Source organism: Balaenoptera ricei, chromosome 11, assembly GCF_028023285.1.
Source record: "Balaenoptera ricei isolate mBalRic1 chromosome 11, mBalRic1.hap2, whole genome shotgun sequence".
Taxonomy (NCBI): domain Eukaryota; kingdom Metazoa; phylum Chordata; class Mammalia; order Artiodactyla; family Balaenopteridae; genus Balaenoptera; species Balaenoptera ricei.
Window position 1 is genome coordinate 29,301,130 of NC_082649.1, and position 25,723 is coordinate 29,326,852.

Genomic DNA, 25,723 nt, shown 5'->3' on the forward strand with positions numbered 1-25,723 from the left:
GCATGGGCTTTCTCTAGTTGCGGCGAGTGGGGGCTACTCTTCGTTGCGGTGTGCGGGCTTCTCATTGGGGTGGTTTCTCTTGTTGTGGAGCATGGGCTCTAGGTGCACAGGCTTCACTAGTTGTGGCACATGGGCTCACTAGTTGTGGCTCATAGGCTCTAGAGCACAGACTCAATAGTTGTGGCGTATGGGCTTAGTTGCTCTGCAGCATGTGGGATCTTCCTGGATCAGGGCTCGAAGCTGTGTCCCCTGCATTGGCAGGCGGATTCTTAACCACTGTGCCACCACGGAAGTCCCTTAGGGAATAATTTTTTTTTTTTTTTGGCTGCATTGGGTCTTCATTGCTGCACACGGGCTTTCTCTAATTGTGGTGAGTGGGGGCTACTCTTCACTGCGGTGCATGGGCTTCTCATTGTGGTGGCTTCTCTTGTTGTGGAGCACAGGATCTAGGTGCGTGGGCTTCATTAGTTGTGGCACATGGGCTCAGTAGTTGTGGCTCGCAGGGTCTAGAGCACAGGCTCAGTAGTTGTGGTGCATGGGCTTAGTTGCTCCACAGCATGTGGGATCTTCCCGGACCAGGGCTCGAACCCACGTCCCCTGCATTGGCAGGCGGATTCTTAACCACTGCACCACCAAGGAAGCCCTGGGAATAGTTTTTAAAGGAAACATTTGGGGTGAAGGCTGCAGGGGGCATGACTTTCTTCTGATTGGTTGGTGGAAGGTAACGGTGGTTACCGGGAATCTGCAATCATCAACCTTCTGGTTCCAAACAGTCTGGGATCTTTGCAGGTAGTTAGCTCCTTCACCTGGGTGGGGGCCTTAGTTCCTGCAGAACAACTCAAAGATATAGTATCAGATTGTTATGGATATCCCTTGAGGAGGAACTAGGACTCAGGTTTTATCAGTTTTGTGTTACACTATTGTTTCTTGACTGCTTTTCCTCAGTTTCTGCATTCACTCACTTCTGTAATTAGCAATTGCTTGAATTTGCTCTTTGGAACCCAGGAAGGCCTAGGGGAATAAAGCCTTTTTCCAGAAACAAGAATTGGGGGACATGGAAAGGCTTTTGTACCCAGGAGGGCTCCACAGGGTCTTGCTTGGTTTCAATGCCTCAAATAAAATTGAGAATGTGTGTATGTACATGCATATATGTATAATATTCTTAACTAATATTTATATTAATTTCATGTTATATTACAAAGATTTTTACATAACTAAACATATGGAAAGACATTATTCTCAAAATATATTATTGTAATAACTACATAATATTCCATTATTTCAATATATAGTATAATTTAAATATTTCCCTCCTGGTGGATATTTAGGTTGTTTTCCAATTTTCACTATTGCAATGAGGCTATAAGTCTCCTACATACATTCTTGTTTGCATTGATGATTATTCCTTAGGATAGATTCCCAGATTGGGAAATAGTGAAAGAGCATGATGATATTTAAGGCAAAAAAAGCTATCTTTGAGGCTGAGTTGTAAAGAAGCTTCAGTGTCAGACATGGGAACAAGGCCAGGAACCCGTTTCCAAGTACAGAGAAACATCTTTGAGTGAACATTCAGTTTCCTCCATCGAGGGAAGGGAGCCTGCTTCTTTGAGGTGTGGCTTGCATTTTGTCCTCCATTTTTCTGTTGGAGAATTGTACAACCCGAGTTTGGAGGGCAAGTAAGTCCTTTAATATCAATGACGACCTCTCTCAGCTTAAATCGTACTCTCCTTTCAGTGGACTTTGCTGAGAATAACATCCAGAGGACTGTCGAAGCTCACAGAATCTGGCCCCCGACCACCCCATTGGCCATCTTCGGCATTCTCACCTTCCTTCAGTGCCTTGAAGGGGCCAAGTTCCTTAAAGGCTTTAGCCCAGCCTTTTCTCTCTCTCTGGAATATTCTTCCCCACACCCTTTATGTGCTCTTGGTCTTTTTCTTCCTTTGGGACCCAGTTTTAAGCACACCTCCTCAGAGAGTTCCTGCCCATGTCACTCAGAATGTTGCTACTTTGTAGAACTTATTAAAACTTCTAATTATTTTACTTAATTCTCTTTTTACTTGTTTTTTACCCTCTGCTTCCCATCCGTGATGGGAGAGTAGGTTCTCTGGAATCCCTGGAGCCTCTCGCAGTGACTGGCATGTATTATGCATTCTATAACTAGTTACTGTTGAATTTCTGGAGAGTTTGGCCGGTTGTGACAGGGGGACAAAGTGTACAGTAAGATGAGATGTGGACTCCAGAGCCACATTTGGACAGCAGGGACCTGGGCGCCAGGTCCAAGGTTGAGTTGATCTGCGTTACCTGCCGTGGTAGCTGAATAATTTTGTTTTTCTTTTTTCCTTTTTTTTTTTTTTAATTGGGGTATAGTTGTGTTACAATGTTGTGTTAGTTTCTACTGTACAGCGAAGTGGAGTCCTGTGCTATACAGCAGGTTCTTATTAGTTATCCGTTTTATGCATATTAGTGTATATATGTCAATCCCAATCTCCCAATTCATCACCCCCCCCCACCTTCCCCCCTTGGTGGTAGTTGAATAATTAATAAAAGATGTCCATGTCCGCATTCCTGGAACCTGTGACTATCTCAGAATGAAATACTGAGGTTTGCTTGGCCAAGCAGCCAGCCAAGCAACCAACCCCAAGGCTGGGGTAGTTATGATCTGGGTTCAAAAGCTAGAACACCACCTATGAAGAGTCCAGCTCAGCAGAAATCTGAACTACAGTAGTCACGGCACCCACTGAGGCCCCAGTTAAACCAAGACAAGACCAGATACTGAAGCCAAAGGTGAGTGTAAGCCTGAATGGACCTCAAGATATACCCTGTTTGTGGGAGTTGAGTACAGAAAGTATGTACTTGAAACAACGTGGACTGCAATATTACACTTTGGTTTGAATCTTGACTTAGCCACTTCCTAAGTATAACAGCTAGGCAACCTTGGGCAGTCCTTTAACCTAGCTGAGATTTCGTTTTCTCATCGATAAAATGTCAGTCATAACACCTACTATACAGGATAGTTGTGAAGATTAGAAATTCCATTTATGGCGTGCCCAGGACATAGTAGGTTTGCAAATGGTGATTATTATTATTACTCGAGTGTCTTCCAGGGACCCATGGCCAAGAGTCATGGATCAGGGACTAGGGCTCTATCTTAGCTTGGTTCTAACGGATGGGGTGTCTGTTCCCCCACCCCAAATCCCCAAAAGGGAGGCAGATATAAGAAAGGGATATACTAAGGGATCAGATCCTTTTCCCCACTGGCTCCCCTACTTCCAATCTTGAACCCTGTTTGGCACAATTTGGCAAACCATGAAACAGGAAATATGTGCATTTCTCTACCTGGTAGACAGCCTATGAAACCTCTGTCCAATAAGTTAACTTTCAATCTCATTTTCTTCATCTCTCAAATAAGGGTAATAATAGTATCTTCCATGGAGGGTTATTATAGATAGGAAATTTAAATAATGCATATAAAACACTCATCAAGGAACCCAGTATATGGCAAGAGCTCAGTAAATACTAACTGTTGCTGAGGCTGGTGGCAGTGAAGGTAAGCCTGAAGATGCTAACGGTGAGGATGGTGAGAGGGATGAGGATGAGGGTGCAATGAAAGTGGCTTCCTGATTAAATCCAGGGGACACCCTGGGAGTTGACAGTTCTCACACAGCCTTAGGGCAGAACTCTTTTTGGAGGGACGATGTTTAAAATGACACAAATTTATTCTGTTACAATGGTGCAGTCAGAATTGTTAAATCAGTCTCACTGAGCTAAAGTCAAGGTGTCAGCACGGTTGGTTCCTCCTAGAAGCTCCAGAGGAGAATCCATTTCCTTGTGTTTTTTAGCATCTAGAAGCCACCTACACTCCTGCGCTCATGGCCTTCGTCCATCTTCAAAGCGCATCACTCTAACCTCTGCTTCTGCCATCACACTTCCTCCTTGATCCTTTGACCTTCTTACCTCCCTCTTATAAAAACCCTTGTGGGGCTTCCCTGGTGGTGCAGTGGTTGAGAATCTGCCTGCCAATGCAGGGGACACGGGTTTGAGCCCTGGTCTGGGAAGATCCCACATGCCGCAGAGCAACTGGGCCCGTGAGCCACAATTACTGAGCCTGCGCGTCTGGAGCCTGTGCTCCGCAACAAGAGAGGCCGCGATAATGAGAGGCCCGCGCACCGCGATGAAGAGTGGCCCCCGCTTGCCGCAACTAGAGAAAGCCCTCGCACAGAAACGGAGACCCAACACAGCCATAAATAAATAAATAAATAAGCCTACACCTTTAAAAAAAAAAAAGAAAAACAAAACAAAACAAAACCGTTGTGACCACATTTATGACCCACCAGACAACCCCGAGTAATCTCCCCGCATCTCAAGATCCTTAACTTCATCACATCTGCAGAGTTTCTTTTGCCTTCTGAGGTAACCGTCACAGGTTCTGGGAATTAGGACGTGGCTTTGGGTGGGGCAGAGAAGGTTCCTCCACCTCCCCCGATCACCTGCCATCTGTCCCCACGTCCTCACTTCCTCAGCGTAGATTCCAGGACCCATCTCTGTGAGGCCCCCATTGCAGGCACCCTTCACACCTTGCCTCTCCCTTCTGCTGTAAGCTTCAACTTTACCCAGTCCTCCAGGTGCTTGCATCCAAGCAGCTCGACCAGTCTGGAGAAAAACACAACCGTGCCAGCGGGTCCCACCTTACGTTTTTTGGCCCAGATCTGAAGCAGGCCCTCAGCATTACAGCAGACAGCTTGACACAGACCAGGGCATGGACAGGTAAGGGAGAGGTAGAATGATTCATTTTGAGATAATAAAGTCCAAGGAAAAAAAGATAGCAAAGGTTAAATGGGGATAAGGCAATCTCATTTGGATTCACAAATGAATTGTGAGGACCATTTGCCCTGAGTGGGAAGAGTTTTTATGCAAAGCCCTCTGGGTGATGGAATTCTAAGGCAGAGGGAAAGTTATGTGGCCAGTGCAGAAAAGGGGAATCTTTCCAGGTCTGCTAAGAAGCTAGAGGAAAAGGTCGTGTAAGTACAGGGCTTAAATTCTTATCAGGGAGACGGAACATGATAAGGTAAACACATAAAGATAAAATACAATGCCAGGTAGAGAAAAATGCTGATAAAAATAAAACAGGGAAGAGTACGGAAAATAACAAGGATTGTTATTTTAGAAAGAGGAGTTGGAGTAATGACCTATACGGGCAAAGAAGCTAAAAAAAGAGGGGATATATGTATACATGTAACTGATTCACTTTGCTGTACAACAGAAACTACACAACATTGTAAATCACCTATACTCCAATAAAAATTAAAAAAAAAAAAGAAAGAGGAGTTGGAGAGGGCTTCTCTGAGGAGTGGCACGTGAGCAGTGAGGGAGGAGGAAAGAGATAGGCAGGGAAGGAGGGGAGGAAGTGCAAAAGCCCTGGGGCAGGATCTGGGTAGTGAGTTTGAGAACCTGCCGGGAAGTGGGTGTGGCTGGAGAGGAGTGAGCATGGAAAGGACTGCTAGGTGGAAGTGGACAGGTTTCCAGGGGTTGTACCCCGGAGGGTCTTAGGGGACCTTCTGTCTTTGCTTGACTGCTCCTCTGGTGCGGGAGACAGATGCCCCTCTCCCCGTCTCAACGGCACAGCTAAGCTGCCTTCAGGAAAGCCCTCCTCATGTGTCATCTCTGCTGAGAAGCCCTCCTGTATCCCCTGAAGGTGTAACTGATCATAGCCGCTTGCATCCTTCCGTGGCCCTGAGAGTCCCCACCTCGGGCAAGCCTTTATTTCTCAAGATCCCAGCCTCTGCATCGGACCAGCTCAATCTTCCTGCGAGAGTCGAAAGGAACCCTCCCTTCCCAAGCCCTGATACCCAAGTCATCACCTCATGACAGCATCTTGCAGAGGATTTGCTTCTTCCTCTTATATTTGGAAAGATATTTGGCTTTCTTCTCCATTGTCTGGTTTGCTTTACTTCTCCTATTGTTGATTTTGTTCCATGATTAGCATCTTGGACACAGGGGATGAAGGAGGACTCAAAAGTGTAAGTGGGGTCAGGGGGAGGTGGGAGAAAGCTTGGAAGGTGAAGCTGAGAACATGTGATTCAAGGAAGGGTAAAGAAACAAAACAGAGCAAAGAAGGAGAGTCCGACACCCCTGGGAATCAGCTTCCACACCACTGCTGCTCACACCTTCTGCCTGGTCCAGGGGCCAGAGGGGACGTCCTTGCCTGTCCTCACCAGGTGGCTCAGCCCCGCCTGCTCCTGCAGCTGACATGCCAGAGGGTTGGGGAGCTCATCTTTGAGGATGTGGAGGATGAAAAATGGGCCACAGGGTTTTAAATCTGCTCATTACACTGGTCACAATTGAGGACTGAGGGCTTCCCTGGTGGCGCAGTGGTTGAGAATCTGCCTGCCAGTGCAGAGAACACGGGTTCGAGCCCTGGTCTGGGAAGATCCCACATGCCGCGGAGCAGCTAGGCCCGTGAGCCACAACTACTGAGCCTGCGCATCTGGAGCCTGTGCTCCGCAACAAGAGAGGCCGCGACAGTGAGAGGCCCGTGCACCGCGATGAAGAGTGGCCCCCGCTCGCCGCAACTAGAGAAAGCCCTCGCACAGAAGCGAAGACCCAACACAGCCATAAGTAAATAAATAAATAAATAAAAATTAAAGGGGGAAAAAAAAAAGAATGGGGGAAACACCTTACTTCCTCCACACAAACGATATTTGGGTTGTAGTATTCTTTAAAAAAAAAAAAAAATTGAGGACTGAAAAGGCAAAACCCAATATTAACAACAACATAATTACAAAAACCAAATGTAACTTGTTTTTTTTTTTTCTTTGGCTGTGCTGCGCAGCTTGTGGGATCTTAGTTCTCCAACCAGGGATTGAACCTGGGCACTGGTGGTGAAAGCACGGAGACCTAACTACTGGACCACCAGGGAACTCCCCGAATGTAACTTTTGAGACAAATCTCACTACTCTGGTTTATTGTACAAAATAATCCAAAGAGTAGGCCAGCTAGGCAAGCCTGGGTTCAAGTCTGGATTCTGAAACTTCACACCTGTGTAACTTAGGTATCTAAGTACATTGTAAGATGTAAGTACAGGGCTTAAATTCTTATCAGGGAGACAGAACACGATAAGGTAAACACATAAAGATAAAATACAATGCCAGGTAAAGAAAAATGCTGATAAAAATAAAACAGGGAAGAGTACGGAAAATAACAAGGATTGTTATTTTAGAAAGAGGAGTTGGCGTAATGACCTATATGGGGAAAGAAGATTTACTTCTTACAATGTAAGAAGTTACATTTCTTCACACTTGAGTTTTTCTTGCGTGTAAATGTGGATAAAATTATCCAGCTCACAAATGCACAAATTAAGAAATGAGATCTACCTAGCAAGTTGCCTAGCCTGTAGTTAGTGCTCTTTCTCTTTCCTTTCTAGCTTTCCCTCCCTCGGTCCCTCCCTTCACCCCTTCTTTCTGATTTTTTAGAGTGGTATGACAGTCTAAAGATATTTAGAAAGTACAGATATACCAAAAAGATTTTAATAAACATGTTGACATGTTTCTAAGAAAAAGTTTCAGTGTGTATAACAGGTGTCATACCAAACCAAAAACATTAAGGAGAGAGAGACGGAGAAAAAGAAGAGAGGAAAGTAAGAAGGAAGGAAAAAAGGAAGGAAGGAAAAGACTACATAATTCTCTTTCTCCCCTTCCTTTCTCTCTTGGAATATAAATTCCTGGGGGGTAAGTTTCCCAAACATATTCTTGTTTTTATATCAGCTCAAGTCAATGTATCCCAGAAAAAAGTTTGGATTTACTGCTAATCTTGAATTAAGCAGGCAAATGTTTCTCAAGCCCCTGTTTGAAGAGTATTGTTCCAAGTGCTGTGAGGTAATACAAACACGACTAAGAAATAAGAACTACCAGCAATCCCACTTCTGGGTATTTATCCAAAGAAAATGAAAACACTAATCCAAAAAGATATCTGCACCCCCATGTTCACTGCAGTACTATTTACAATAGCCAAAGTATGGAAACAGCCTAAGTGTCCATCAATGGATGAATGGATAAAGAAATTCTAGTATGTGTGTAAAAACGAAGTAAAGCTTGCCATTTGCAGCAACATGGATGGACCATAAAAAAGAAGGAAATCTTGCCATTTGCAATATAATAACATGGATGGAACTCGAGGGCATTATGCTAAGTGAAATAAGTCAGACAGAAAAAGACAAATACTGTATGACTCTCTTACACGTGGAATCTAAAAAAACAAAACAGGGACTTCCCTGGTGGCACAGTGGTTAAGAATCCGTCTGTCAATGCAAGGGACACGGGTTCAAGCCCTGGTCTGGAAGATCCCACATGCTGCAGATCAACTAAGCTCTGTGGGCCACAACTACTGAGCCTGCACGCCATAACTACTGAGCCCGCATGCCACAACTACTGAAGCCCACGTGCCTAGAGCCCGTGCTCCACAATAAGAGAAGCCACTGCAATGAGAAGCCCGCTCACTGCAACAAAGAGTAACCCCCGCTCACTGCAACTAGAGAAAGCCTGCGCACAGCAACAAAGACCCAACGCAGCCAAAAATAAATTAAAAAACAAAACAAAACAAAACTCCCAAAAGACAAGCACATAGATACAGAGGACAGATTGGTGATTGCCAGAGGTGGAGGGTAGGGGTGGGAGAAATGGGTGAATGGGGTCAAAAGGTAGAAAAAAGCCAAACAAACAAATTTGAAAAACTTTCAACAGTGTGGATATATAATGGCTGGGGGCAGTGTACATAGTGAATTTAGAGATCTGTCTTCAGCGAGGGTCGGAGGTAAAGGGAGGATGGATCTCAGGTTCTTTCCTGATCTGAGCTGAATAAAGTTGCATTTCTCAAACTGGGTCTTAGCTTCTGCCACCAGCAGGAGTCATCGCCAAGCAGCTGGGTAGGATTCTAGCTTTACTGCTTGGCTGTGTGAGCTTGGACCAGTCGCTTGCCTCTCTGAAAATTTGTCTCTTCATCTGTAAAATATGATTAAGGATTCTTGCCTCATAAGATTAATGTAGGATGATATTTGTGAAAATGTCTGGCATATAGTAATCACTCAAACTAAGAGTTTATGACCTGTGAAATTTCAAGTTATACTTTTCTCTGAGTTCCACAGAGATAACACTCAACCTTCTACCCCTGGCTTCCCCATCCTTAAATTTTGCTCTCTGCCTTGCAAAGCCCTCTGTCTTCAGCCCACCTGACAGGAGAATTTGGAAAAAGAAGCAATAGGGAATTCCCTAGTGGTCCAGTGGTTAGGACTTGGCGCTTTCACTGCCAAGGGCTCGGGTTCAATTTCTGGTTGGGGAACTAAGATCCCACAAGCCGTGTGGCACGGCCAAAAAAAAAAGCAATAGGAATTAGGGTGCAGTTATTTTTTAAAATTGCTTGTAAACAGATATACTTATTTTATTAGGGAAACAGGAATTTAATGCCTTAAAATGAAACTCATTTTTACAATTACTTCTAAGAGAAAAATTGCATAAAATACCATTTTAGCAGCCAATCAACTCATTTACAATTCTTAATTTTAAAAGCAGTAAATGTTTCTATATTAAAAACAGGGTCTAACTGATTTGGGAAAAGACATAAGAGGAGGATGGGTTTTTAAACAACCCTGTTCATAAATCAGTTCTAGAAAAGACTACATTAAGATACAAATATCCATTGTGTTCATCATTATGAATCTTTTATTTAATATTAGTTTTAGTGCTGTGAAGACAGATGGCTGAAAATCTCACAAAGTGACAACCACATTGTTGATTACTCTAAGGCTTTTGAATATTTCAGATATTTCCATAAAATGATTATTTTCCAAGCAAAGTTCATGCTGCTTTAAAAGTGACTTCAGATACAAGCAAGTTACTTCAATTGAGCCTAAGGCACAGTGTGTGTAGAATGTCCCCAAAATCTTAAAGTGGTTTCAAGCTTTCATTACTTCAACAGTATATATGTTACAAACAACAAAAAAATCATTTGAAAGTGTTAGTATTTCAATTTCTTTACCTTTATGCATTTTGGTGTATTTTGAATGACTCTGTTTTTTGTTTGTTTTTTTGTTTTTTGTTTTTTTGGCTGTACCACGTGGCTTGCAGCTGGCTTGTGGGATCTTAGTTCCTGGACCAGGGGTTGAACCTGGGCCATGGGAGTGAAAGCGCCAAGTCCTAACCACTGGACCGCCAGGGAATTCCCTTGAATGACTAATGTTTTCATTTTTGTTTGTTTGTTTGTTTTGGTCAATGTTTGTTAACTTCAATTAGAGGGACAAAAATTAAAATTAAATATGAATTATTCTAAAACATTAAAAAATGTAGTAATTGCACGAAGAAGTAAAAAAACTGAACTTTCAAATGGCTTTTAAAGTTTGTAACATATATATTTCTGAAAGTATGAACATCTAAAATTGCACTAAGACCTTTGGGACATCTTTTGTCAAATACTATACATAGTAAGTGTTGTGGAGAATAAAAGTGAAAAAGATCGAATCAGAAGGGAAAATTCCCTCTAAAGAAAAAAAATCCCTTTTTCCTTAGATCAGTTGATGTAGGCAGGGAACCAAAGGCCAATCATCCAAAAAAACCCTAAAGGCCCTTGAAGGGGTGAGGCAGGGTGTGTGTGGGATGGTGAGTTGGGGGGTATGTGATTATACTGCCTAAATTTCCATTGCTTTAAAGATTCTGGGTCCAATTTTCTCTTGCTAATGAAGTTGTTTCTCTGTCCATTCCCCTGTATGGAAGAGCTTATGGCATAATGAGAACATTACAGGTATGAACTCCTAAGGCACATGGATGATGGGCAATTCAAGGTCAGGGCCACTTTTCACAGCGCTGCAGGTGAAAAAGAAAAAGGAACTAATTTAATCACCTCACTGTTCCTGGGAGCGAGACAAAGATGTCATACCTTCAAATGATCGGCTATTTTATTTTTTCAAATCATCCCTCTTTTACCATCCAAGAGAGAAGGAAGCTTCCAGAACCGTGCCTGCCTTGCAATCCTATTCCCATTTGATCTTATCCAAGAATGCCTTCTTTGTAGAATGTCATCATGGAGACTTGATCAAACCATGCCCATGCACTTAATCTTGCAATCTGTTGTGGAATGGCTGATACTCCTTCTTAGGCCAGAGAACGGCAAGTTCTTAAGTGAACTAGTTTAAGGAAACAAAGCTGTGGAGAAAACACTTAACCCAAGTCCAGGACACGGCACTTTGGCAAAACACAAGATTAAACCCGTTATTATTTGTATAACACAACTCAGGATGTTTGATTTAAGGCTTGGAAAAGGAAAAGGTACATCAGGTGTGTTAACTGTTCCATGGTTTGTTAAACTTTCCAAGTTTGTTTCACTCAACAAATATTTATTGAGCCAGGTCAATATCTTGAATCTTGACTATGCAGATAGAAGATGATTAAGACATAAACTTTGGACCCAAAGAGCTCAAGATCTGGCCAGCGACACAGAGAGATAAACTAACTATAGTATAATGTCATACATGCTGTAACAGAGACATGTAGGATAAAAGTAGAGGAACAATTGTCTTTCCATACGAGGGTAGAGAAGGTGAGGAGAGGACATTAGGAAAGGCTTCTGAGATGAGGTACCACTTGAGGTTGGTCTTAAAGGGTAGATTCATAGGGATTCAATAAGCAGAGGAGGGGAATTGAAAAGAAAACAACACCTCACAAAGGCTCAGAAGTATGACAAGGACAAGGTAGTTAAGAAACACAATGATCTAATGGGATTAGTGTGTAGAACCTGGGGTTTGTAGGGATTGGCATGTAGTGGGGATGAAACTAAGCCGAATGTAGGAAGTAAAGGCTCTATGTGCTGTATTTGTACATGTTTACTCAACCTTGTAGCAGTGGGGAGGTTTGAACAGAGATCAGAATGAATTGTTTTGTTAGGATTTTGAACTTCAAATTGAGAATAGTGAGGAAACTTTGTTGGGGTTTTGGCGAGGAAAGAACATGACCAGATTTAGGTTCTAAAATGTTCATTATCCTTAGGGTGTGAAGAAGAGATTTATTGCAGGACTGAGAGGTCCAGGCAAAACTAGAGGCAGGGATGCCAATCATGAGGTTTGTGTAATCGTCTAGACAAGAGGCCTTGACCAGAGCAGAAGGGATCTAGAGGAGGAGCAAGGGGGGAAAAATGACAGAGATAGAATTAGATTAGAATTAACTGAGATAGAATTAGCAGGTCTTCATGACCTTGGAGGAGAGGGATGATGAATAACTAAGGTCTAGCCAATGGGAATGCTTCCCAGAAGACACACTTGGCAATTCTACTTGGCCCGAATTTTAGTCACATGGCCATACCTAGGAGCATTGGAGGCTGGGAAAAGTAGTCTTTTATTCTGGGCAGCCACATGATTGGTTGAAATAAGTATACACCTATAATGGGGCACAATAGCCATCTCTAACACCCAGACCTGCTGTACTATTTTAGTCATCTTTTAACCTTTCTCCTTCCTGAGACTGTGAATTCCTCAAAGACGAGATCAGTTCTTAATATTGTTTCTGCTGTACCCAACAGTGTTGGACACACAGGAGTTACTCAGTAAGTGTTGAAACAATCTTGTTGTTGCTTAGATGAATTTCATGCTCTTTTTCCCTTTGAGCATGGCTTTAAGCTGATTCTTGTACCTTTTGTATGCTCACACCTCTTCCCATCAAATTCCTGTCATTCATTCCTTCACGGATCAGCTCAGGATGTTGACCATAAAGCAGGCACTACTAAGAATGTGAACTGTTATTTTCATTGTAAAAAGTGGGCACTTACAATCTTTTTTTTTTTTCTATTTTAAAGTCTCTTTATACATGACAAAACCAGACCTCAAATAGCTAAATCTGCATACTTCCTATATAGCAGAGTAGGAATTCTACACTGTTGGGTCCAAATATATATCTTAATAGTACTTAAATATTTCAGTGGATTATTTTATAATACATTTAATTACTGACCTGTGTGCAGTCGTTTCTGAGGCTCCTTTTCTTGCAACATAGCCTCTGTTAATATACTGAGGGTTTGTTTGTCACACTTCCTCTTAGCAGGGCTTTAATAGAAATACGCTTTTCAAAACTGTTTTATCAAGGTCCAATATTGCTATTTGCCCGTAGCACACAAAGATGCTATGACTGGCAAAAATTTTCTGCTTTTTAGTAGCCAGCTCTCATCAATCTTAGGTCTTCCTTATGTAACTTAGCAGTTCATCTTTTTCCATTTGGTAACCATTTTTCTTCCACTGTTCTCGCAACTGCTGTAAGAGAGCTCCAATTTCTTTTCCGGAAGAAATGCCCACTTTTCTGATGTCATGGCCACTGATAGGAAATGGAGGGATGGACACTGCTGCATCTCCTTCAGAAGACCGTGCTCTCCTTGGTGCTTGAGGAGTTCACACACACGAGCAGTTGCATCAGATTCTCTAGAATCTATAATGAAGTCTTGATAGGGTTTCAATGGTTCTGAACTATCTGTTGCTTTAATTAAATCTTTCCTGTTTTTAACTATAAATAAACCAAGATTCTTCTCTTTTTTTGAAATCTTCAAACTCCGATCCAATTTTGTGACGTCATCCTGTACTTTGAACAATGAGGTCAAGAGAGTCATTGGCTTTGGTGAAAAACCTTCAACACTTTTACTGACTTTGTTAAATTCTTCTAAACTTGCACTAGCAGATAAGCCTATGAAAGGAGCCACACCAAGATCACAGATGAGGTGAATCAAATGATTTACATGCTTACCAGTAAAAATTTTTTTCAGGTCCACCCAAATCCTCTCTCCTGATATTCCAGCCAAGCCTTTTGCATTTTCTGCAATTGCTTCCAAAGTCTCAGGATCGTGGTCACCAGGTGTGTCTACAATTTTCCCATAAAACCTGAAATATCTTAAATCAAAGATAATCTTTTTTTTTATCCTCTAGCTTGTCCAACAAATCTAACTTTCTTATTTTTTAAATCTTCATAACCATTAAAGTAGTCAAATAAAGTACCATCAAAACCTAAAAACATAGAATTTATAGTGAGATCTCTGCGTTTGGCATCTTTCTGCCAGTTGTGAACTCGACCTCAGCATGTCTTCCCTCAGCGGCAACGTCAATCTGTAGTAACTTAAAATTCTCTTCATGAAGCCTGACGGTGATCGTCCCGTGCTTTTTCCCTTTGTTGTTGATCATACGAATGCTGAATGTCAACCGACTGAAACAGCTCCTTCATTTGAGCAAGGGTTACAAAACCCACATCCTGCGGCTTTACTCCACTTAATAAATCCCTCACTGCTCTTCCTGCTTTTCTTAGTTCATGATTTTCTTTGACGAATAATTCTGTCAGACTCTTCAAGCCTTCTGTGACAAGTGACTGGAATTCTGGAGACTGCAACTTCATCATAAACAGAGAGTGCTTCAGAAGACACAGTGTCGTCCAGCTGCAGCTCAGTAACTGCCTGCGTCAGGAATCCAGGCACCTCAGCTTCTGGGGAGAAAGTCACCAACCACACATGGGTCCCGCTGCGCCGTCCTCGCCGCACGCACTTCGTACTTACATTCTTAACAATTGAAATTTTACTAGAATTGTCAAACATGTGCAGGATAAATTAAAAAATAAGGCAAAACTCAAGGCAAGATGGAATTTTGGTGATTTCTCTGGTGTCCAGATAGATAATCAGAGAAATGGAAAGACTGAAAATGGAAACAAGAGGATAGAAAAAGCAGATTGACTGGAAATGGATTAAGGGAGAGGAAGGAATTAACAATGATTTTGAGGCTGGGAAACAAGGAGAACTGGGCAGCACTGGCAAAAATAGAAAAATCCCGAAGCCGCTATGTGTGCGAGGAGATGGGGGTTGAAGGGTGATTTTACGGCAAAGATAGGGCAGAGGTAATCCTTATGCGTTATTGAATTTCTGTCCTTTCCCAGAAAATACACATGACTAAGTGACCATTCTGAAAATGTGGCAATGAGTTAATCAACAGTTGTTGAAGAAGTTTTACAAAGTGAAATGAAAAGCATTTATATATTTTAATTCAAAGTAATAAAAGTTTCACACTCTATTGAGATTCTAACTATTCACAATCTATCACTCATATAGGGGGACAATTATTTAAATGTTAGTAGTAAACAGGATTGAGGGAATTTTTCATCTCTCAAAGTGGATGTTCGATTTCAGATTTATGTGAAATGATGAAATTTGAAAGCACTGGAAGCACAATTCAGATTTCTTTCAGATTTCAGGAAGACAGACAGTTGAGAAAGGACTTCAACATAGGAACCCAAACTCTAAACTCTAAATTTGCTGGACTTCATGGAGTGAATCAATCAGAATCTACTTTGAGAAATGTAAGTTTGGATGGAAGGAGTTAAATGGACTAACAAACAACTGCTCTCTTATTTATTTATTTTTTTACACCTATGCAACTTCTTTTAAATAAGACTTTTTGGGGAGGGCACTCCACGGGGTTTGTAGGATCTTAGTTCCCCGACCAGGGATCGAACCCGGGCCCCTGCAGTGAAAGCACCAAGTCCTAACCATTGGACTGCCAGGGAATTTCCCAAACAAGACTTATGATGGTACTGACCAGTCATTTGAATTTTTGAAGAAATAATTGAAGCTGTTATCTATGGAGGCACAATGCATGTCCCTCCCTCTTTTGAACTTCTGGAACTAGCTAGAGAAATTCAAGTCCAAACATAATCCTTTCCCCCAAACTCCATATTTAGTGGTAATGTTTTCTAGAACTTCTTTGACTTTCACCAGAGGTTACATATTTTGGCTCTGCCTGCTCCAATATTTATGGACAACCCTTTTCTTTACTGACAGATGTTTGAAAGAACAGATTGGAATTAATCCTCAGATTAATTTTTAGCATCTTCCAAGTGTGCATAGGACAAAGGCCAAAGCACAATATTTTAATAAGAAAATAAATAGCTGGCACCTCTGCCTTGGTAAGTTACCTTCAGGAGTACTGTATTGAGTCTTGAAGCAGATAATTGAGAAAGTGTGTTATCTTGAAGTAGAAGGGGTCAGGGAAAGCTAGAAGAAGCCCAGTACCATAGGGTTCACAAATGAGTGGTATGAGCCAGATGGCCAAAGAGGTAATTTCAATATAGTGTGCCCTGTGCTGGCAGAACCTAGAGGATGGACACTGTACCAGAAATGGTGGCCACTCTCAGGAGACTCTGCCTCCCCCCAGGAGAGACAAAGAAAGGGAGGCCAGGTCCTCTCTCACACTGAGAAACGCAGGAGATGCCAACCAACCAAGGGAATGCTCCGGTTGCTCTTACTTCTGAGGCAGAATATTACCTCCCTCTGTACCCACTCACATCCCACAAAGGCATTTGGAACTCAACTCAAAAATTTTTAACACTTTTTTTGAGGGGAAGGGTGTTTCTTATCTCTGTGATAGTCTGATTCAAAACTTTGGATCCTTTATTTAGGAAAATGCACCGGCCGACGTATTTCAAGGATTTCCAAGACCTCTGGAAGACCATCCACGGACCCAGCTTCCGCGGACTCCGGGTTTGGAATTCTTTAGTCTGGATTTCCTTAACTGCATTCATTAGCCCAGAGGATTTCAAACTTTGCCCCATAATCTCCTCATATCACCTGGAGAACTGAAAAAAATCCCAATGCCCAGGCCACATCCTGTTCCAAGTAAAGCAGAATCTCTGGGGTAGGACCAGGCAGGCATCAACGCGTATGTTTTAAACTCTCCAGCTGATTCTAAAGCGCAGCTACGTTTGAGAACCAAGTTGCTGGTCTCTTTATGGCATACAGTTGATCTAATGCTTTATGGTCGTTTGCTGTCCTTAATCATTGAGCCAGAAGCAACAGAAAGGCGTCTGTCGCGGAAAATAATTTACTGAGAATCATCTTAGAAAAAGGAAGTAAATTTGGGTCAAGGGTGTGCATACCTTCGCAAAGTTTTCCCCGGGTCAATAAGCAGCTGCAATTTCTTCGGCGAACGCCAGGCGGCATCTTCTCCCTCCTCGCTCCTCCTGGACCGCCTTCCCACTTCTGATCGCACAAAGAGCCGGCCTCCTTCGCGGTGACATCACAAAGGGCCGATTCCCCGCCCCTTCAGCACCACCACGTGTGTCCCCGCGCCCGGCGGCCACCCGACTCATTCCCTCGCCGGCCGGTCTGGGCAGCGGAGGAGGGTGGTTGGCAGCGGCTGGAGGCTTCGCTATGGGAAGTTGTTCCTTCGCTCTCTCGCGCCCAGCCCTCCTCCCTGGTTCTCCGCAGCCGCTGTCGGAGGAGAGCACGGGGAGGCGCGGGTTGCAGCCGCGGCTGCTTCTCCCCGCCCGGGCAGCCGCGCAGCTGGGCAGGTGCTGAGCGCCCCCGGAGCCTCCCTCGCCGCCTCCCTCCTCTGTCGGGCTGTCCGGCTGCCGCAGTGCACATGGGGTGTTGGAGGTAGATGGGCTCCCGGCTCGGGAGGCGGCGGTGGATGCGGCGCTGGGCAGAAGCAGCCGCTGATTCCAGCTGCCGGGGGGCCACGCGCCCCGGGCGCCCTGCGAGCCCCGGGCTCAGCCATGGGGATCTCCGCGAGCAGCAGCACCGCCCCGGCCTCCTGCAGCCGCATCGCCGGAGCCACGATGATCGCGGGCTCCCTTTTCCTGGTGAGACGTCGGGGTTGCTGGGGGCGGAGGGGGTTGGGGGGGAGCCGGGGGCGGCGGCCGCGCGGGAGCAGAAGGCACCGCGCTCCGGGAGCCGGGCGGGTCCCCGGGCCGGGGCTGCGGGGGGCTGGGGTCCGGCCGGCTGGGTCGGGAGGTTTGCGACCGAGGGAAGGCAACACAGCGGAGGGCTCGGATCGGGTCATTTGGGGGAGCAGTAGGGCTCAGCCGGGACTCCGGCATGAAGGCGAATTGTTTTCCTTGCAGTCTGGCTGCTCCGGGCGAGGTGCGGGAGGTGGCCACCGGGCTTCCTGCGCATTTCAGGGCTTCTCCCCCTCCTCTGCCCCTCCGGGGTCCTCCACCCCCTCCACGCACCCCCACGGCCACCGGCCGCTGTCCCCGCCGCGTGGAGTGGGGCTGGGGCCGCGGGGTGGGCGCCGAGGCTGGCGGCGGCCGCCGCTTTGTTGCAGCCGCAGTGTCATGTCGGGATGCTACCGCAGTGGGAGAGCGCGGGACCTGTGCGCGCCGGCTCCCGAGACCGCCGCGTGCATCCGCGCCTAGCCTTCCGCGCGGGCGCCTCGCCCCTCCCCCACCTCCCCGCCTTGGCTGGGTGGGTCCCGGTTTCGGCACGCCCAAAGAAGAACCCTGAGACCCGCTCTCAGGCGCCTCCAAAGCGCCGGCTCGCAGCCAGGCAGCCAGCGCGTTGGCACTTGTGTGGGGGGAGGGGGAGAGAGCTCTCCATAAAGGAAGCTGAATTTTCTCCAGTCTTTCCTATCCCTCGCTTACCTGTGGCCGGGCAGGTGAGCCTGCAGGGTGAGGCAGCTTCCTCCTTCTGCACTCGGTCTGCTTTCAGCTCCAGGGCGTGCCCTGTAGGTAGTCCTCTCCATCAGTAATCTGGTCAGAGCCTGAAAGCACCTTTGACCCAAAACTTATCCCCAACTTCCCCAGAAGCCTTCCCCTTCTTTGCAAATGTTAAGGGGGATGGGATGAGTTAGGGGGAAGAACATTGATTTAAGATCAAACCCAAGCCACCGTAAGCTTCCTGTGCATATCTTTTTGTCTCCGCAAGGAGGATGGAGATTCTTAGCTAAAGACCGAACAAAAACAAAAAACAAGAGCCTATTTTCATGGCAGGGCTGTGTCAGGGAAAGGCAGGCTTGCTGTCTCCTTCCCGAAAAGGGCTTAATGCCTGGCCAGCCAAGATCTCTTAGATCCCAGGGCATTGCAGTTGCTATGGCCTGGGAATTCATCCTACAGACACTCTGGTTCCCTGTGTGAGGGTGTGTTTTAAAGGGGAAGAGAGAGACTAAAGAAAAGTTTGGTGCTGTTAGCATTTATAATGAGGCAAGTCCCAGTCTTCCTTCAAAGACCCTTTTCTGCCCATTTTATAGAAATGGCGAAGTCAAGATTTTTATCCTTGACACAAGGGTGGTGGATGATGAGTAGTAGAGGGGGAGGGTCTCGTAAAGCAGTGAACCTGGATTGGACAGTCTTGGTGTGGAGAGAAACCCATCGAAGGCCCAGGGAACGTTGACCCTAAGGTGAAGTAGGTCCATCCTTCAGCTGCCTCCTTGTCAGCCTTAGATCTACTACTGTACCCCGCTACGTGCCACCCCACTACATGCCTCTCCAATCCCTCCAACACATCTGATCATTATGCTCCCCATTTCTGGATTAAGTCTTAAGTCAGTGCACTATTTCATTGACTTTCCATTTCTGCATGAGATGCTTAAAGTAAGGTCAGAATGTAATCAAAGTGCAGCTTGCTTTAACCTCCGGAGAAAGAGCCCAGCTCCTTTTCCGAAATCATTAAGTCCGGTTGACCTAAAAATTGTGCACTGGGTTTGCAACTGAAGACTTGAGAATGTAAGTTTGGCTGTCTTTAAAAAAAAAAATGAAATTTACAGTGGAGTTTAGAAGCAATCTCGAGATATTAACTAAAATAAAGAGTCCTTATTCTTCTGCTAATTATGATAGAAAGGTTCCACTTCAGTTCATGGAGTGGCCTAGAGTTGACCCCTTTGTCCTGAAGGGAAACTGACAGGGTGGACCAGGGGTCACCAGGGTGGGGAGGCAATGTCTTTTATTTTTCCCATTCCCGCTCTGCAAGCTCCAGTCCTCAGCCCAGGCATTGTTAGTGTATAAAATGGTGATCTCATGGGACTTCCCTGGCTGTCTAGTGGTTAAGACTCCACGCTCCCAATACAGGGGGCACGGGTTCAATCCCTGGTCAGGGAACTAAGATCTCGCATGCTGCAAGTCACAGCCAAAAAAAAAAAAAAAATGATGACCTCATGACATTGTTATAAGGATTCTTTATCCCACTGGGATTCTTGGCCATGTGAAAGTGACAGACTCCAGGTACTGGAGCTCAGGTAGACACGGAAGCACGCTCAGAACACTACCGGGGCCAGTGGGGAGATAATGCCCTACCCATTCATTGCCGTGAGCTTCAAAAATAATAAACCCAATAAAATGTCTTTTTATTAGGGCTTTCCATCACTCCTCTTCTTTCAAATATCTCCTTTTTTGGGTGACAGTATTTGTTATTGTCATCATTTTTGACTATTTCTTTCTTGTGATGACAGGCTAACTGAAAGAGAACTTACTATAAGCTTTAAAAAAATCTTTATATAATATATAATATGTATATATATAACATATAATATGATTGTTATTATCGTATGTGTCAGGTGCTTTAGAGAGAGTATCTCTCTTACTCCCAACATCTCTGAAGCAGGTGGGATGATTTCCATTTTACAGTTGGGAAAATGGAGGCTGCAAAAACTTCACTGATTGTCCTGGGCCACCCAGCTCCCAAGGGTTGATGGCACTGGGACTGGGACCCAGGACAACCTGACTCCCTCTCCCGCCTCACGCCTCCCTCCTGTGCCACTCTGCGGGTTTCACAACTCCAGATTGCCTGATGATGAAACGTAATAAGAGAGAAGGCTCACTGGGGGAGAGTTGAGGCTGGTGGTTTGGGTTGTTGCAGGACATTGATGAGAATTACATGAGTGCCTTTGGAGGAGAGTATTTTCACTGCTTGCACTTCTGTTTCTGATGCGTTTATTTTTGTTGTTGGTTTTTTTTTGGCCACACCACGTGGCTTTTTTTTGGCCACACCACATGGCCACACCACCAGGGAAGTCTGAAAGCCCCTGTTTCTGATACGTTGAGATGTCTGTGTGATATTGGAAACTGAACCACACACTGAAAGGCAAAATATTGCGTGTTTCCGGGCTTCCCTTGTGGCACAGTGGTTGAGAATCCGCCTGCCAATGCAGGGGACATGGGTTCGAGCCCTGGTCCAGGAAGATCCCACATGCCACGGAGCAACTAAGCCCGTGCGCCACAACTACTGAGCCTGTGTGCCACAACTGCTGAAGCCCACACACCTGGAGCCCATGCTCCACAACAGGAGAGGCCACCGCGATGAGGGGCCCCTGCACCTCAGCGAAGAGTGGCTCCCGCTCGCCGCAGCTGGAGAGAGCCCACGCGCAGCAACGAAGACCCAATGCAGCCAAAAATAAATAAATAAAATATATTTTAAAAAAACCAAAAGACAAAAAAACAATATTGCGTGTTTCAGGCCAAAAGTCTGGAGAGCAGATAAATGAGACCTAAGGTTTGTGCCAATGTTAAGGAATGCCCTAGAAGGGCTTGCCCAGTATGACACAACACACTCAAAGATGTCTCTTGCCGTCAGGGAGTTGCTTTGACTGGACAGATAGAATATTGGCAGTGGGACAGTCAGAAGAAGGGAGCCGTAATTGATAAGGGAATGAGGTCTGACATTTTAGAAACCACTAATCTGCACAGATTATGAATTCCAGATAGGACAGTTGCTGTAAGATCCTTCGGCTGTGCTAGTCTAGAAAGTTCCAAGTATGGTGTTTGTCACTGTCTTTGAGACTAGATGTCTAGCTTAATGCCATCTCCTGACCTTTGCTTATCAAAGTTAATTATCTCGTATCTTGGCATTTGACTTTGGCTATTTGACTAGGTCGGTGTGGAGTAGCTGGCTGGAGCTGAAGTCCTGGATGGACTTAGTGACAAGTTCAAGGAGAACTTTAAATTAGAGCTGATGTTATATCCAAAAGATTTTCTCTTTTTTATGTACTTGAACTCCACAATCCTAGAGTGTGAAAACCGGAAGAGAAAACTGGAGGGGTAAAAAGAGTCTGGATTGGGGAAGCAAATTATTTTTTCATGTTGACAAACCTACATTGAGCGCTTACTGTGAGAGGCACTGTGGGAGCCCGGGGATGAATTAGGATTTGGATCTTGCCCCTCAGGCGCAATTTATATGGTGTATAAACGTACATGGCTATCAACAGTGCTGGTTGGGTTTCACGCGTTCAGAAAGAATCAGTGGATGAATGTACTATACTCAAAGTAATACACAAAATGTGATAGATGTTAACGTCTTTAAACTACTTGAAATAATTTTGGCTTTTAGTCTGAAAGTCAGAAGAAGAAACGTCTTCCTACTCTCAGAATCATATCTACTAGCCTTGGTAGGGAAAGTGACTTATGACTCAGAAGAGTAGGGAATGCAGACCTGTCCCGGAAGGCAGGGTTTCTCATGTACCCCGTGAATCTCCCATCCCTGTTGTCAAAATGTATAGAATGGGATCGAGCTTTCTCATCTGAATTCTCATCTCAACTGTTTCTAAAGGCATATGGCTGAATCTGTCTCAGGCCCAGTCTGAAACAAATAAACTAACCTACCGTGTAAAGAAAATACACAGGTGCACCAAATCAGCAAGAAAACGATTCCTTGTCATGGAATGCATGCTACCTTAAGTTGAGAAAGTACACGGGACTAAATCGGCATAGGTCCACCAACCGGCTAGATTACATATTTTAGTGTGGCTAAGTTTGGACAGAGTCTTTCAAGCTGGCTGTGGTTAGCACAGTTAAGGCCGTCTTTTCCAGCACCGTTTGCAGAAGGCCCCTTTCTCCAGGTGGATGGGGTGAGTGGGCGTGGGCTTGCGCTGGCTCCAGCAGGTGCTCTGTGTACCCCTACCGAGCGTAGGCTCAGTCTGCTTGTAGATCAGAAGACATCACATTTCACCTTACACTTGACTCCATCTGTGAGGATGAGAGGTAATGTCTCTTCGGAGATTCCATAGAGAAGTTGCAAATTGGTTTTGTACTCAGCCGGCCCTTTATAAAGCATTCAAACTATAATTGGCTCAAGTAAACTTTATTAATTGTGTGTGTGTGTGTGTGTGTGTGTGTGTGTGTGCGCGTGATGGGAAATGGTCAGATGCATCATCAGATTATTCAGGGGCCAGTGTGAATTGAGTGACTTTTCTTTCTGTCAACTGCCATGCCTTTTTTTCCAGTAAGCACTAACTCTGCTGGCCCTCTTCCCCCAAGCAGACCTGGCAAACTCCGGTCATGCCAGGTCATCCGGCAACTTCCTGGAAAACTCAGGTGCTTCTCTTCGGTGGCAAGAGTCTCTCATCATCGTCTTTGGGCATGTGCCCGATGACCATTTGGAGCGGATGCAGTCTGGAGCATTAGGCGCAGATATGTGTGTTTGACAGAATGAAAACGGAAGCCGTAATAGGAGTTAACCTGGTCCCCAAATTGAATCCCCATTTAGCGTTAGCGGGACACTGGGCATTATTGTTGCTGGGATAGCAGCTGCTGAGCTTCGATTCTTTAGGAGCGGGGTGAGATCGTGAATAAATACTGGCCTTGCCCCAGTGTTTGTATTTGTCAAATACCAAAAAGTAAACAGGCATCCTAAATTGGCTTGTGTGCTGCCACCTGGCTACTCTGCCACCTCCCATTTCCAGCCTGAGTCCAAGCGGAGAGGAGCCAGGCAGGGATTATAAGTAGGGAGGAACCTGGCAGATGTTTAAGTGTCTGCTGAACGCTCACGAGAGCTGTAGAAACCTGGCGCCCATGGATGTTTAGGCCGTTGCTTGAAAGCAGTGGTGATCTCACTCTTCGTAAGAGCTGCTGAAGGCCTCCAGGAACGGTCCATTCTCCTGGATTCTGGCTCTCTGGAGTTTTTCCACATGTCAGCACCCTGGCCTTGGAGATGATGGATGCTTGCAGTGGTGGGACAGTTGTGCTCAGGGGGTCCTCAAGCAGGGGTGGGATTGGGCAGGACATGGGGGGGGAGTCAGGGCAGTGTGCTCTAGCCCCATCTTCTCTTGAGAATATCTGAAAATTTTGTCCAAGGCTTTGTTCTAAACGAAAAAAACAAAACCAAATTTAAAAAAGAGGGGGCTTCTGGGACTTCCCTGGTGGTCCAGTGATTAAGACTCTGCACTTCCGTTGCAGGGGGCATGGGTTTGATCCCTGGTGAGGGAACTAAGATCCTGCATGCCACAAGACGTGGCCAAAAAGTTAAAAAAAAAATAAAATAAAAAAGAGGGGGCTTCATAAACGAAGTCACAGCAAGGCTCGAGCTGATATTGATATAATTTTTTTTTAAATTTATTTATTTAATTTATTTATTTTTGGCTGCGTTGGGTCTTCGTTGCTGTGCGTGGGCTTTCTCTGGTTGCGGTGAGTGGGGGCTACTCTTTGTGGTGGTGTGCGGGCTTCTCATTGCGGTGGCTTCTCTTCTTGCGGAGCACGGGCTCTAGGCGCATGGGCTTCAGTAGTTGTGGCACGTGAGCTCAGTACTTGTGGCTCATGGACTCTAGAGTGTAGGCTCAGTAGTTGTGGCACGCGGGCTTAGTTGCTCCGCAGCATGTGGGATTTTCCCGGACCAGGACTCGAACCTGTGTCCCCTGCGTTGGCAGGCGGATTCTTAACCACTGCGCCACCAGGGAAGTCCCGATACAATTTTCCATTTGCTCTTTTGCCACCAGGACTGCTTGGTGGCTCTAGTTCTTGGAGCCATTTGCTAATCTGTTTTGGGAGAAGGAGCCTGAGTTGAATGGATTTAGGAGAAAGGAAAGGAGTGAGTTCATGGGTTCTGGAATCAAATGAGCAGCGGCGGCTTCAAGAGGGCTTTGGCCCTGACAGCCCGGAGGGAAGGAATAGTAATGGCTCTTAATATGAATCATCGATGTTGGTATTGTTAAACTTCTATTTATTGAGCATGTACCATTGACATTGTGTTGAATACCTTCTACAAATGATCTCAATAAGACCTTCAAGTCCATGAGGTAGTAGCATTAGCCCCATTTTATAGGAAATGAGGCTTAGGAGAAGTTATGGTCAAGCAATTGTCAACTGCCAGAGAGAGAATTCAGATCTAGGCCAACCTGGCTTCCTACACACTGCTCTTTCTGCCAAGATGTGGGTAGGGCACAAGTAACCTTAATTTACTGGAATTTTGTTTCCCGTTAAAGGAATGCTTTTACCTGAGAGTCGAACATTCTCTTTCCACTGGGGGAACAGTTCTGCTCCACGATGGCATTTGGAAGTTTAGCCAAAAGGGCTGATTATAAAGTAAGAGCAACCTGTGTGTGTGTGTGTGTATTGAAAGGGGAGGGCATGGAGCTATTGGCAAGCATTTTCCTATGGTGTGATTCTGACGAAGAATGGTGCCATGGTTAAGATGGAAAGATACTCTTGCAAATTGAAATGTTATAAATAGGGAATAGACGCTTTGCTTTCCTGCTCCTTGGGTCATTTTGAAAAATATTTGCTTAGTGAGTAACAGTATGACATGGGCTCTGCTTAGCACGGCAGTTTCAACTCATCCTGAGAACTTGAGGACCTCTTGGGGTGTTTTCTCTGCTGCCAGCCTGATTATTTGTATAGGATCAGTGCATGGGTTTGCCTCATCTGTTATTAGTATTTTCTTTGTTAACTTTTCATTTCAGGTCTCTTAGAAACTGGTTGGGCTCCATGATTTGCATGGTCTTGTATGTGATGTGTTTGTGTGTGGTTTATCACGCTTGTAGTGCTCTCCTAAGCAAGGTTTTCATAGATTGTAGGTGCCGAGTAGACTAAAGAAAGGCATAAGGTGAGAAGAAATGTTATCATTGGTTCCAGGAAAGAGGTTAGCATTCTGGTTTCCCAAAGAACCCTTTAGAGACAAGACCATAATCTGTTATCAACTTAGGTATGGCCAGTTCAGCATAACCAGGATTAAGAGAGGCAGGAGGATGGGA

The 25,723-nt window shown here is 45.0% G+C and overlaps 1 protein-coding gene and 1 pseudogene across 1 annotated transcript in view; one reads left to right on the forward strand and one right to left on the reverse strand.

The window, feature by feature from the left end:
- Positions 1-13,201: 13,201 nt before the first annotated feature.
- On the reverse strand, positions 13,202-14,417 carry LOC132374631 (CCA tRNA nucleotidyltransferase 1, mitochondrial-like; annotated as a pseudogene).
- Positions 14,418-17,133: 2,716 nt separating this feature from the next.
- TNFRSF21 (TNF receptor superfamily member 21) overlaps positions 17,134-25,723 on the forward strand; it is a 65,072-nt gene continuing 56,482 nt past the window's right edge. The window contains exon 1 of the mRNA XM_059938543.1: positions 17,134-17,633. Within this exon, the coding sequence (XP_059794526.1) occupies positions 17,547-17,633 (87 nt within the window). The 5' untranslated portion in view covers positions 17,134-17,546. The remainder of the gene's footprint in view (positions 17,634-25,723) is intronic.